The 14,950-nt window shown below is 36.9% G+C and overlaps 1 protein-coding gene and 1 non-coding gene across 2 annotated transcripts; one reads left to right on the top strand and one right to left on the bottom strand.

Moving 5' to 3' along the window:
• Nucleotides 1-733: 733 nt before the first annotated feature.
• Nucleotides 734-2,165, bottom strand: LOC138873165 (secreted RxLR effector protein 161-like). Its single transcript, XM_070151606.1, has 2 exons — nt 1,922-2,165; nt 734-993 (listed from the first exon to the last, which is right to left on the bottom strand). The coding sequence occupies exons 1-2, from the start codon at nt 2,163-2,165 to the stop codon at nt 734-736; spliced, it is 504 nt and encodes a 167-aa protein (XP_070007707.1).
• A 12,429-nt stretch (nt 2,166-14,594) lies between these two features.
• On the top strand, nt 14,595-14,680 carry TRNAY-GUA (transfer RNA tyrosine (anticodon GUA)). Its single transcript is given in 2 exon segments — nt 14,595-14,631; nt 14,645-14,680. It is a non-coding gene; the product is annotated as a tRNA-Tyr (tRNA).
• Nucleotides 14,681-14,950: the final 270 nt, after the last annotated feature.

Genomic DNA, 14,950 nt, shown 5'->3' with positions numbered 1-14,950 from the left:
AGCGTGTAAAGCACAACTTTTTCCCCCTTTCGGCATCATCAAAAAAATTGCATAAAATGGTGAGATAACTAGATTTTAAAGCTTACTCATGGCCATTGGCGCTACTTCAAATGCAAATATGGATTAATCATCATAGATCAAGCTAAGAATTTTAACCATCAAAGAAATATAAACAAACAATTAGAGCAAAAGACATTGAATTTCATTGCTTGATAAGATTCTACCACAAAGCATAAGAAGAAATAAAAATACTAGAAACATGAGCAAAAGAAACAAAAAGTCTCGAATTGGATCACTGGTTGATCTACACTAGGTTAGGAAACTTAAGGCTGGGAAGAACTAGGTGCTTGGTTTTTTACTTGGAGGAGTTTCAGCATAGCTTGAAGAATGCCATCATTCTTCTCTTTTTCTCTTGCCAGCTCAGTTCTTAGAGCATCTCTCTTAGTGTCTACCTCAACCAACCTCTTCTTCAGCCTTTCAATCTCAGCATCCTTAGCCCCACTTTCTTGCACTAAGGCTCTGACCTTGCTATTCACTAATACCTTTTTGGATGAACTAGGTTGTTTAGGAGTGGCATTGACTTCATAATCGCAAGCAAGCAGAGTATTAGCCCAAAAATGATCCATGTTTGTACTAACCTCCCACTTTTTCATAGGTACATTGAAATGTGCAAGCATAGTTGTGAGAATGAAGCCATGGAATGGTATGTGTTTTGATGCCATTGATAAATCTATCAAGAAGCTGGATTATAGCTTTCAGTCACTTTCTTCAGCAGGTCTGCGAGGGTTTCCTCTACAGATGAACCAGGTTCATCTCCCCAAACAACCATTGCACCTGCGTCTTTGGTTAAACTCACAAGAGTGGGTGAAGAATCAGCCACTCTTGTCCCATTTTCGCTTATAGTACTCCTAGCACCCTTGCTCTTCTTTTTTTCTTTTTCATTTTTACCACCGACTTCTCCAGATTCTGTTGTCTCAACACCTGCTATTGATCCTACAAATCAATTCTCCAAATTTGCAGCAACTTTAGAAATTGTCTCAGGAGAAACTTTAGAATCAGAAGATACCTGTTCAGTTTTAGAAGAACCACTTTCTTCCCTCTTTAGTAGCAGACTTAAAAGAATCTAAGTAGTTTAATACGATTAGGAGTCTTAAACGGAACTGGTTCACTAGTAACGGATAAGTTCAAAAGAACTTTGGTATTTGGTAGGACTCTGCTCATGATCCAAATATAGTTATTTCTAATTATGCAGAGTGTAGAAAACATACCGTGTTAACTTGATGAACCAAGTTTTTCACTGATAGTTCTCCTGTGTAAGTATAAATTAGCCAAAATAGAGAAATTATCATTAAATATTAATGATTTATTTTAACACATGGCACAAGAGTATACTATGGAAAGTATGAGACTGAGCAAGATTTAATCTAATTATACACAATTTAAAGACTTTCTAACCAAAATTCTTTTATTTTTTTTTCAATTTTTTTTCCCGTTTAACCTTGAACTGGTCCTAAAAAGGTGATCTTAATCATCCCTAATTCCAACCAGTTCCTCTCAAAGTGATATCTACTTAAGTCTTTTGTGAAGATGTCAACAATTTGCTTGTTAGTAGCACAAAATTCCACAGTGATCAGGCCTTTCTCATAGTTGTCCCTCAAAAAATGGTGCCTAACATCTGTGTGCTTAGTTCTCTTATGATGAACCGGGTTCTTTGTCATACTAATGGCACTAGTGTTATCGCAAAAAATAGGGATGCAACCAACATCAATTCCAAAGTCCAATAATTGTTGTTTGATTCACAACAATTGAGCACAACATGAAGCAACAACAACATACACCACTTTAACAGTAGATAAGGCCACTGAATTTTGCTTTTTGGTAGCCCATGACACAAGACATGAATCAAGAAAGTGTGCCATACCTGAGGTGATCTTCCTATCCACAAGAAAACTTGCATAATCAATGTCAACATATCTCACTTGGTTAAAATTACTATCATTTGGATACCAAAGGCAAAGGTCAGTGGTGCCTTTCAAGTATCTTAATATTCTCTTTATAGTAGTCAAGTGGGACTCCTTTGGATTTGCCTGAAATCGAGCATAAAGACCTACACTACACACAATGTCAAGTCTTCTAGCAGTGAGATATAAAAGAGAGCCAATCATTCCCCTCTACAACTTCTGATCAACAGATGAACCAGGTTCATCTATATCCAATTTCGTGGATGTTGCAATAGGAGTGTCAATTTCTTTGGATGTTCCTTCCTAGTTTTGTTAATGAGGAATAGGTTCATGGATAGATTCCCTCAAGGTTTGAGGATCAGTTCCCCCTATCATGTTGCCCTGGGTGGAAGGATCTGTTCCATCACCTATTCCTTCCTATGATGCATCTTTAGGCTGGACTGTGGTTTTACCATTTGAATTTCTTATCATCCCAATCTCTTCATTATCTTGTTCCTTCATCTCAGAAAGAATGTCAGTTTTAAAAAAAATAACATATACACTTTTTTCTGCACACATTGTTCTTTTACTGTATATCTTATAAGATTTACTATGTGAAGAATATCCCAATAATACTCCCTCATCACTTCTGGGATCATATTTACCTACGGAGTCTTTGCCATTGTTGTGCACAAAGCACTTGCATCTAAATGCCCTAAGATGTGATATATTTAGCTTTCTCCCTTTAAGTGACTCATAGAGAATCTTCTTAACAAGAGGTCTAGTCATGCAACTATTTATGATGTAGCATGCAGTGTCCACAACTTCTGCCAAGAAGCTATGGGGCAATTTACTAGCAAGTAGCATAGTCCTAGCCATTTCCTCTAATGTCCTATACTTTCTTTAAACTACTCCATTTTGTTTTGGAGTCCTAGGAGCAGAAAAATTATGCTCCATTCCATGCTCATCACAAAATTCAACAAACTTAGCATTTTTAAATTCAGTTCCATGATCAGACCTAATTGATACAAGTTGATTACCTAGTTGTTTCTGAGTTTTTCTAACAAAAGAAGTAAACATGTCAAATGTTTCATCTTTAGATGTTAAAAATAATGTCCAAGTAAACCTAGTGTAATCATCAACAAGCACCATAACATATCTCTTACCACCTCTAGTCAGAGTTCTCATTGGTCCACAAAGATCCATATGGACCAGTTCCATCGTTCTGGTGGTACTTACCATTTTCTTGCTCTTGAAATAGGTTCTTACCTGCTTCCCCATTATACAAGCCTCACAAACTTTGTCTTCCTTGAACTTAATGTTAGGTAGTCCTATCACCAAGTCCTTGGAGACTAGTTTGTTGAGTTGATTTAAACTGGCATGTCCAAGTCTTTTGTGCCAAAGGAGGGGATCATTATCCAACACACTTAAACAAGTGAGTTCATTTTCTTAAAGTGTGGACAAATCTAAAATTTAAATATTGTTTACTCTTTTTCCCTGCAAAACAATCTTGTTAGTGGTAAGATTTATCACAAAACATTTGGTAGAGGTGAATGCTACCAAGTTACCTCTATCACACAATTGTGGTACACTGATTAGGCTGTATTTTAGGCTATCTATCAAGTAGACATTCTCAATAGAGTGAAAATTAGGCTTACCTACCTTTTCAACCTCAATGATCTCACCTTTCTTCCCATTTCCAAAGGAGACATTATATCCTTTGAGGTCCTCAAATGAAAAGAACTGGTTCTTGCTACCTGTCATATGCTTTGAGCAGCCACAATTTATGTACCATATTTGGTTTCTCCCCTTCACTTGGACCCGCAAAAGAAAATTAGGGGTTAGTCTTAGGAACCCAAACTAGTTTAGGTCCCTTTCTATAGGCAAAAGGGTGAATCAAATTCTTTTTGGCCCATCCTGGCAGTCTATTTTTCCCTTGAACAAATATTTTATTCTTTTGACTAGCATTTTCTTTTGCATTACATTCATATTTGTAGTGACCAGTCTTACCAAAGTGTGTGCAGATTCTATTCTCAGAAAGTACGAGGTACTTGCTTTTGGGATCTCACTTTAGTGCAAGGGTCTCGTTGCCAAGTCCTCTCTTATTGCTACTATGGTGTTCATGTAGCCATGAAAGTGCATCGGAGGACCTATTCCATTTCCAGGTTTTGTCTAGCTCGTGCTTAACTTTGCTTAGATCCTCCTTAAGGACTCTTATCTGCTCCTCTCTTTTGTACAACTCGTCTTTCATTTTTCCTAGGTTTTCTTCTAATGTGAGTTGTCTGTGATTAGATTTCTTTTTACCTATTCCTAATTTTAGTTTTAGATTTTCAGATCTTAGATCTAGGACAGTGGTGTCAAGTTCATGAACCTGGTTCTTTAAAACACATCATTTTTACTATCACTTTCACTAGCCCTAAGTTCCAGATTTTTGCACTTAGCATTCAAAATCACACACTCCTTAGACAACAGTTCCTTTTCATTGTTTACATCCTTAGATTCATCAATGAAATCCAGGAGTAACTCAAATAGCCTTTCTTTAGACAAAAATTTAATCTTGTCTTTGAGATGAATTATACTTACCTCAGATTCCTCATCGGATTCTCCAATTGCCATAAGTGCTTAGCTCATCTCCATTTTCATCCTTTGAGTCCTCATCTGAGCTTTCTCCCCAGGCATCAACCATAGCCTTTGTTGATCATTTGTTCTTCTTAGGTTGAACCTGTTTCGTCTTTCAGTTCTTTCCTTCTTCCATTCAATTTCCCATTGAGGGCAGTTTTTGGTGTGGTGATCAGTCTTCCCACACTTGTAACACCCCTCATTGGTTTATTTTTCAGCAACCTTTAGTTTGTTCTAGCTTCCACTTCTTGAAGGACCTTTTCCTCTCATTAGGTTCTTCTTGAAGTCCTTTATGACCATGGTCATTTCATCCTCCTCTAGATCAGCACCTTCAGTGATTCTGAGTGCCAGACTCCTGTCTTTCTTGGGTGCATCTATCTTCATAGTTTGCCTTCTAAGTTCATAGGCAATAAGATTTCCGATTAGCTCATCCAATATAAGAGTGACAATTTTCTTTGATTCCTGAATAACAGTGATTTTGCTTTCCCAAGAGACTGGCAGAACCCTTGTCAAAATCTTCTCAATTTTGACTTCTTCAAGAATAACCCTTCCAAGAGACTTAAGTTCATTTGTCAGTATGGTGAACCTTGTATACATCTCCTAGGGGGTTTCCCCTTCCTTCATGGTGAAATTCTCATATTGAGAATATATCATTGTTCTTCTGGACATCTTCACTTGAGGAGTTCCTTCATGAGCCATTTGCAAAATGTCCCAAATTTCCTTAGCAGTGGTACAACTTTGAATTCTTTTGTACTCGTCTGGACAAAGTCCACACACAAGCCATTTCTTGGCCTTAACATTCTCTTCCCATTTCCTCAAGTCCCCAGCATTGTAATCAGCTCTTGTTTTTGGCACATCTACTCTTTCAACATTCTTCTTTATGGTAGCCAGGGGACCATCAGTGACAATGTACCATAGCTCATAGTCTTCTCCGATGATGTGATCTCTCATCCTGTTTTTCCACCAAGAGTAGTACTGGCCATTAAAGAGTGAAGGCCTATCAATGGATTGCCCTTCCCAGTTTCTAGGTGGTGCGCTCATCTTGATCTGTTCCTAAGGTGTTAGCCTCTTCAAGGATAACCTGCTTTGATACCAATTGATATTTTATACTTCAATACCACACAAGAGGGGGGTGATTTGTGTGGTGTCCAATTTTTCGCTTAAACTGATTATGGAAGGACCTGGTTCTTCTATGTGTTCCTTATACTACTGTTGCGGAATAGTAAATGCAAAAAGTAAAGAATATAAATATTTTTACGTGGAAAACACCTGGCTCAAAAGGTGAAAAAATCACGACCTACTACTCAGTAGGATTTTCCTCAACACTTCACTAAATCATTGAGCCAAAACAACATTTACAAAATTCTTTGTAAACCTAAGGATTACCTCTAATCCCTTTGTAGCAACCAACCTCTAACTATTGCGACAACTTCAAGTTAACTCTAACTTGAATACTCAAAGTACCTATTACAATTGCTTCTAGATAAAGCTGAAAAGTACAATATGAAAACAACTACTACAATTGAACTAGAAATAAAGAAAGACACATAAAACTCTTTATGGAGCTGGTTCTTCAATCTGGTTCATGTAACTTCAGGTTTACACACTTGAATCACACATGAACTGCTTGAAATATTGCATTGCTATTTTGCTCTCAATTCACGTTTAACTTCTACGTTTGTGCACACTTGTAAAAGAGAACATCACTGATATTTATAGAGTTAGTAAATAAAAATTAACTAGAATTTTGATGCTACTCTTCCTTGGTGGAAGAGTTCTAGTTGATTTCAATTTCTAACTCCTTCCCTATTTTGGATAGTGTTCTCTTTGATTAAGGAGTCCTTCTCATTATCAATTATGCAACCTTTTCGATCAAGAGATATCAATTATACCAATTTAAGCTTATCTCCATCACGTGCATCCCACATGCCCGAAACTACCTGTTTCTATGCACACAAGGGATGGACCTAGAGGGATGGGCCTGGTTCATGCCTGAGTTCCTTTGTCAGTTTTCAAAACCAACCTTTACTTGGCCCAACAAATTCCCCCTTTTTGATGATGACAAACTCTGTGCTTTTCATAAGCTTAGGCCCTGTTTCAACTCAGCTCAACATCAACACAATGTTAGAAACATTTTTCCTTTTTATCACTTTTCATCAAGGACCAGGTACATTATATTATAAACATCGCTATTCAAAGTGTAAAGCGTGTAAAGCACAACTTTTCCCCCATTTCGGCATCATCGAAAAAGTTGCATAAAAATGTGAGATAACTAGATTTTAAAGCTTACTCATGACCATTGGCGCTACTTCAAATGCAAATATGGATTAATCATCATAGATCAAGCTAAGAATTTCAACCATCAAAGAAATATAAACAAACAATTAGAGCAAAAGACAGTGAATTTCATTGATGATTGATAAGATTCTACCACAAAGCATAAGAAGAAATAAAAATACTGGAAACATGAGCAAAAGAAACAAAAAGTCTCGAATTGGATCACTGGTTGATCTACACTAGGCTAGGAAACTTAAGGCTAGGAAGAACTAGGTGCTTGGTTTTTTACTTGGAGGAGTTTCAGCATACCTTGAAGAATGCCATCATTCTTCTCTTTTTCTCTTGCTAGCTCAGTTCTCAGAGCATCTCTCTTAGTGTCTACCTCAACCAACCTCTTCTTCAGCCTTTCAATCTCAGCATCCTTAGCCCCACTTTCTTGCACCAAGGCTCTGGCCTTGCTATTCACTAATACCTTTTTGGACGAACTAGGTTCTTTAGGAGTGGCATTGACTTCATAATCGCAAGCAAGCAAAGTATTAACCCAAAAATGATCCATGCTTGTACTAACCTCCCACTTTTTCATAGGTACATTGAAATGTGCATGCATAGTTGTTAGAATGAAGCCATATGGAAGGGTATGAGTTTTGGTGCCATTGATAACTCTATCAAGAATCTGAATTATAGCTTTTAGTCACTTTCTTCAGCAGATCTGCGGGGTTTCCTCTACATATGAACCAGGTTCATCTCCCCAAACAATCATTGCACCTGCGTCTTTGGTTAAACTCACAGGAGTGGGTGAAGAATCAGCCACTCTTGTCCCATTTTCGCTTATAGTACTCCTAGCACCCTTGCTCTCCTTTTTTTCTTTTTTATTTTTACCACCGACTTTTCCAGATTCTGTAGTCTCAACACCTGCTATAGATCCTACAAATCTATTTTCCAAATTTGCAGCAACTTTAGAAATTGTCTCAGGAGAAACTTTAGAATCAGAAGATACCTGTTTAGTTTCGGAAGAACCACTTTCTTCCCCCTTCAGTAGCAGACTTAAAAGAATATAAGTAGTTTAATATGGTTAGGAGTCTTGAACGGAACTGGTTCACTTGTAACGGATAAGTTCAAAAGAACTTTGGTATTTGGTAGGACTCTGCTCATGATCCAAATATAGTTATTTTAAATTATGCAGAGTGTAGAAAACATACCGTGTTATCTTGATGAACCAGGTTCTTCACTGATAATTCTCTTGTGTAAGTCTAAATTTGACAAAATAGAGAAACTATCATTAAAGATTAATGAGTCATTTTAGCACATGACACAAGAGTATACTATGGAAAGTATGAGACTGAGCAAGATTTAATCTAATTATACACAATTTACAGACTTTCTAACCAAAATTTTTTTATTTTTTTTTCAATTTTTTTTCCGTTTAACCTTGAACTTGTCCTTTTAGGTGATCTTAATCATCCCTAATTCCAACCTGTTCCTCTCAAAGTGATATCTACTTAAGGCTTTTATGAAGATGTCAGCAATTTGCTTGTCAGTAGCACAAAACTCCACAGTGATCAAGCCTTTCTCACAGTTGTCCCTCAAAAAATGGTGCCTAACATCTATGTGCTTAGTTCTCTTATGATGAACCGGGTTCTTTATCATACTAATGGCACTAGTATTATCACAAAAAATAGGGATGAAACCAACATCAATTCCAAAGTCCAATAATTGTTGTTTGATCCACAACAACTGAGCACAACATGAAGCAGCAACAACATACTCCGCTTTAGCAATATATAAGGCCACTGAATTTTGCTTTTTGGTAGCCCATGACAGAAGACATGAACCAAGGAAGTGTTCCATACCTGAGGTACTCTTCCTATCCACAAGTAAACATGCATAATCAACGTCAGCATATCCCACTAGGTTAAAATTACTACCTTTTGGATACCAAAGGCAAATGTTAGTGGTGCCTTTCAAGTATCTCAATATTCTCTATACAGTAGTCAAGTGGGAATCATTTGGATTTTCATGAGATCGAGCACAAAGACCTACGTTGCACACAATGCCAGGTCTTCTAGTACTGAGATATAAAAGAGAGCCAATCATTCCCCTATACAACTTCTGATCAACAGATGAACCTAATTCATCTATATCCAATTTTGTGGATGTTGTAATAGGAGTGTCAATTTCTTTGGATGTTCCTTCCTAGTTTTGTTACTGAGGAATAGGTTCATGGACAGGTCCCCTCGAGGTTTGAGGATCAGTTCCTCTGTAGTCAGTTCCCCCTATCATGTTGCCCTGGGTGGAAGGACCTATTCCATCACCTATTCCTTCCTGTGATGCATCTTTAGGCTGGACTGTGGTTTCACCATTTGAATTTCTTATCAGCCCAATCTCTTCATTATCTTGTTCCTGCCTCTCAGAAAGCTGAATATTCAAGAGTTCAAGTATATCAAGCAGGAGATTGAAGGAGCTGGGGCAGAACTTATTACTATGCAAGGAAGAATCCATACACAATGCATAAATGATCTACTAATAGAGGAAATGAGTCTTATGCAAAATCTGGAGATATGGGATCTGTTGGAGGATGGTGCTTTAAAGCAGAAGGCCATAGCAAAATGGATCATACTAGGTGATTCTAACTCCAAGTATTTTACTGCACTGATCAAGGAAAGGCAACATAAGAATCAGATAGTTGAAATGACTTCTCTTACCGGAGATAAACTCAATGATCCTGAAGGCATCAAATATGAAATAGTAAGCTTCTATAAAGGATTAATGGGAGCATCTGCTCATAGGTTACTAGCAATTGACAAGGAGATAGTGAAAAATGGCCCTCCCATATCATAACAATAGAGAATCTTATTGTGCAAGGATGTCACTAAGGAGGAAATTTATTAGGGTTTATGTTCCATTGGTGATGACAAACCCCCTGGTGTTGATGGATTTAATACATATTTTTTTTTAAAAAACATGGAGTGTCATCAAGAAGGAAGTCACTGAAGTTGTTACAGAGTTCTTTACTACAGGGAGCATCTACAAAGCTATCAACTATACAGCCATCACCCTAGTGCCCAAGACTACCAAGCCTAAAATAGTTAACGAGTTCAGATTAATTTCATGTTGCACGGTCTTATATAAGCTTATCTCCAAGATTCTAGCTTTAAGACTCCAAGTTGTCATCTCCACTGTTATCAGTGACTCACTGGCTGAATTTATACCAGGTAGGAAGATTGCAGATAATATCATCCTTGCACATGAATTGGTTAAAGCCTACTCCAAGAAGCATACCTCTTCCAGATGCATGATTAAGATTGATCTCCATAAGGCTTATGATTCTGTTGAGTGGCCTTATAAGAAATAAGTTATGGAGAGCTGGGATTTCCTCAGCTATTCACTTCATGGGTCATGGAATGCATACAAGCTGTTAATTATTCTATTGTAATTAATGGTGAACACTCAAGACCTTTCAATGCTCCCAAGGGTCTCAGACAGGGTGACCCAATATCATTCTTCCTATTTGCAGTGATAATGGAATATCTGAGCAGAAGTTTAAAGGATCTCAAGGTTAGCAAGGAGTACAAATATCACCCTAGATGTTCTAAACTAGGGATAACACACCTGTGTTTTGCTGATAATCTATTGCTTTTTGCTAGAGGTGATGCAGTATCAGTGAATGCAATCTACAGTTCACTACAGTATATGACTTGCAAGCAAATCAGAACAAGTTCAGTATATTTTGGAGAAGTCACAACAACAAAACAACAAAAGATTCTACTTCAGCTAGGCTTTATTGTTAGAGATCTCCCTTTCAAATATCTTGGAGTTCCTTTGTCTACAAAGAAGATGAGTATCATGCAGTGGCAGCCCCTAATAGATAAAATGACATCAAGAATCTCTTCATGGACTGTACGAAATCGCTCTTATGTTCGTAGGATCCAACTAGTTCAAAGTGTACTTTTTGGGATACAAGCTTTCTGGGCACAATTGTTTATCATCCTTGCTAAGGTGATAAAAATAGTTGAAAGCATATGTCGATCCTATGTCTGGTCAAAAGCTAATGTAATCACAAAGAAGGCTCTATTAGCTTGGGATAAAGTTTTTCTACCTAAAGCAGGGGGGATTAAACCTCACAAATATGCAACTATGGAACAAGGAAACCATAACCAAGACATGCTGGGACCTAGCTCACAAACAAGATAAACTCTAGATCAGGTGGATTTACACATATTATATCAAAAACCAATAGCTTACTAGTATACCAACACCCCAGCAAACATGCTGGATGGTGAGGAAAATATTTGAAGCTAGAGGAAACATAGTGAACTGGCAGTATGATCAGAAGTCCAAGAAGAGTCTGATAAGGCAGCTATACTTCAACCTTCTCGGGGATTACCCAAGAGTTGAGTGGAAGAATCTTGTTTTCAACAATGTAACTCGTCCAAAGGCAAAGTTTATAATGTGGTTGATGATGCACGACAGAGTTCTAACTGCTGATAGGCTGAGTAAATGGGGGATGCATGTCAATACACAATATGCATTGTGCCAGGTATATGAGGAGACACAAGACCATTTCTTTGTGCAATGTGACTATACAAGGACAATCTTGCACAAAATGTGGCAGTGAATAGGGATACAGGGGGTGAACACCATGAACTGGGATGACTTTAGTCGATAGACCATCAAATGTGCTAACAGGAAATCTCAACAGGCTCAAGTCTTTAAATTGGTGTATGCAAAGACCAATTACCACATATGGATTAGGCGGAATCTTAAGATACTTGAACACAAGAGCAAGTGCTAGAATGATGTTGCCAAAGAGATAACCTATGTCTGCTGTACGCGAGCCTCGCTTGGAATTGTCCATCACCTTAGGAGCTTTCCTTTTTGAAGTATCCTGGTAGTTGAGTAAGTGTTATATTGTTTAGACAGTTTTGTTTGTTTCCGGTCTTTAGATAGCTAGCTTTGTTGGCTTAGCTATGGCTTTGTAAATATTAACATTGGTGATTAATACAATTAAATTAGCTACCACAAAAATGGGCTTTTGATGTATTAAATAGTGTTGAAAGAAGAAAACCTAAATGGAGAACAAAGATAATTTTAGAAGAAACAAGAGAAGGAAAAAAAATTCAGATGAGAAAGGAAGAAGAAAGATAAAAAATAAATAAGAAGACTAGAATATAAAGAAAATAGAGGAAAAATAGAAATAAATTTTCTAAAGAGGGTAACACTAATTAACTATTAGACAGGGCTAAGTGGGGATGTTTTTATGTATAATTTTATTTTCTATGCGCCTTTTGACGAGTTATCTTATATATGTCATTAAAAGAATTAACGAGACAATTTTTAATATATAGAGGGATATAGTTAAGGGGTTTTTAGGGATATTGGATAGTTTAAGTAGGTAACTGATAAAAACGTGATAATTTTGGGAGATTTAGGATATTCAATTTTAACCAAAACAAAAGTAAAATAATTTCAGGTAGCAACTTTTAGGGTTGCAAATTGAAATATAACAGGCGTTTGAAAGGTAGTTGAAACTTCAAACTCGAGTTTGAAAACTCTAAGGCGGCTAAACTTTAAAATTTTTGCAAGCTTCAGCTATTCTTTAAATAAGGGTCCCAAAAACAACAATTTGTGCACGAACATAGTACGGGTCGGAAGTGGTGGTTATTTACAGGGGCTTTTGCATCTATACCCAGTTTTGAGGTCACAATTGAACCTATATCCACTTTTCAAAAAAATTTGGAAGCCTACCAACTTTATGATCAACTTCAGACTTATCGGGTCTAAAGTTAAAAAAATTAGTCTGAAGTGAAAAAATTGCACTTCAAATGCACTTAAGGCCAAATAGGTCTGAAGTGCAACCAATGGTTTCATGCACTTAAGACTAATAAGTATGAAGTAAAAATTGCAGTTCAGATGAACTTAAGGCCAAAAAGTTTGAAGTGCAACAAATATTTTCATTCACTTAAGGCCAATAAGTCCGAAATGAAAATTTGCACTTCAGATGCACTTAAAGCCAAATAGGTCTGAAGTGTAACCAATGGTTTCATGCACTGAAAGCCAATACGTCTGAAGTGAAAAATTGCACTTCAGATGCACTTAAGGCCAAAAGGTCTAAATTGCAACAAACGTTTTGTTACACTTAAGGCCAATAAGTCTGAAGTGAAAAATTGCACTTCAGATGCACTTAAGGCCAAAAGGTCTGAAGTGCAACCAATGTTTTTATGCACATAAGGCCAAATAGGCCTGAAGTGCAAATTGCCGAGAAACAAAATTTGTTCTTCGAATTATAACAATCCAATATACGATTTAATACCTAAATCTACTCCAAATAAGCTTGAAACATAACCTCCAAATATCATCAGGAACAAACCCCAATCATCAATTTGTCAAAACAATAATAAATCTAATGAACCCATTTTGCAATTAAAAAAATAAAGCGTCATAACAGCTCACCACTGTAAAACATCATAAACTACCTTAAAATATGTTCACAAACACCATATAAAATCATTGTCACCCGAAGAAGAAGATGATGAAGGAGGAGAAAGATGCCTAAAGTTGTTTAAAAAGTGAGTACAAGTTAAATTTTTTTTAAAAAGTGGGTATAGATTAAATGAGGGTTACCAAATAGGACGCCCGTGCAATTTTTCCTTATTTATGGGTAGACATTTAAGGCCCAACATGTAAAAGCCCAACTGAAAAGGCTGGGTCTGCCAGAAATAAGTCTATAAGATCACCTTGGAAGCTAGGGTTTAGAAACATTGCCTTTGAGAGAACAGAGCGAGCTTATGAAACAATGGCGCTCTCGTTCCGTTGCGGGCATATACTGATCTCGAGTCATTTCTTCGTCTCTGCAATTGATGAATTTCATCTTTTGCATCCGTAGAAAGGTCTCACATTTGCTCTTATGTTTATTTCTCTCGTTTTTACTTTTCTGTTTAGTGTTTTAAATGGCCGATCCAATGGGTTCTCGCGTAATAATAAAGATGTGTGGGAGCTCAATTTCACCCGGCCGATATGTATATTTAGGGCAGCCTCCTCAAGGTTTTGCACGTCTGTTCATCGTGTTTTAATGCACGGATTCTGCCCTACATTTTAACTCCGTCTTTTTAAAACTCTCATTGGCTTTCGGATATTGAAATGTCTTTTAAGTGATTTAGAATTGTGATTGAGTAATTCGATTAAGCTTCAAACTTGAAGGTTTTTGTTTTGTCTACCATTAGTAATAAGTAATGGTAGGTTAATCAGTAGTGATAAATTTTGCTCCAACGCAATCTCGTCTAGTTTTTGTTTTTGGCTACACAATTATTTTTAACTGCTTAAACTTCAAACTTGAAGGTTCTTTTTAAGTTGAAGTTTCAAAAGATGAAATGCCAGACCACGTTGTTTATCTATTTGATATTGTAGCGTTTGCTTTCAATAGTACGTGAAAGAGATAAAAATACAGCTAACATGAGTAATTTAATTCATATAAATCGGAAAATCCTTGTCATGGCCATTTTAGCAATCATCATTGCTAGTGACGTCCTATGCTATTTCACGACCTGCTCCGTTGCCTCTTCCAGAGCAATTCTTTTCGTTTAATTTATTCGCATCCTCATCCATGTGTCAAATTGGTTGGAGGTGGTGGGGATTGAATTGAAAATTTGAATGGGTTAGATTGAGTCAAGAAATAAATAATGAAATGGAAAAAATGTCGGACTTAAATTTCATGAGATGGACTAACTTGCCATGTGTTGGTTTTCTATTAATCAATACATTCCGACCTTAACTCAGTTGGTAGAGCGGAGGACTGTAGTGTGTTTGCTGAAATCCTTAGGTCGCTGGTTCGAATCCGGCAGGTCGGAACTTTTTGTCCTTTTTATTAGGTCATAAAAGTCTCAAAATCATTATAGTATTATTTTATGTCCTAAGCTTTCTCCTGATAATAGAATCATCCCCAGCCGACGCACACTATTAATTCTTTTGTAACATTATTGATGAGTTGTGCGTATTGTAACTCTTCATCAATTCTACAGGAGAAAATATGAAATCATCCCAAAAGTCTCAAAATTTTATTAGGTCATAAAAGTCTCAAAATCATTATAGTATTATTTTATGTCCTAAGCTTTCTCCTG

The sequence above is a fragment of the Nicotiana sylvestris genome, chromosome 7 (genome assembly GCF_000393655.2).
Source record: "Nicotiana sylvestris chromosome 7, ASM39365v2, whole genome shotgun sequence".
In the NCBI taxonomy this organism is placed as follows: Eukaryota; Viridiplantae; Streptophyta; class Magnoliopsida; order Solanales; family Solanaceae; genus Nicotiana; species Nicotiana sylvestris.
This window is presented reverse-complemented; position numbering and strand designations above follow the sequence as displayed.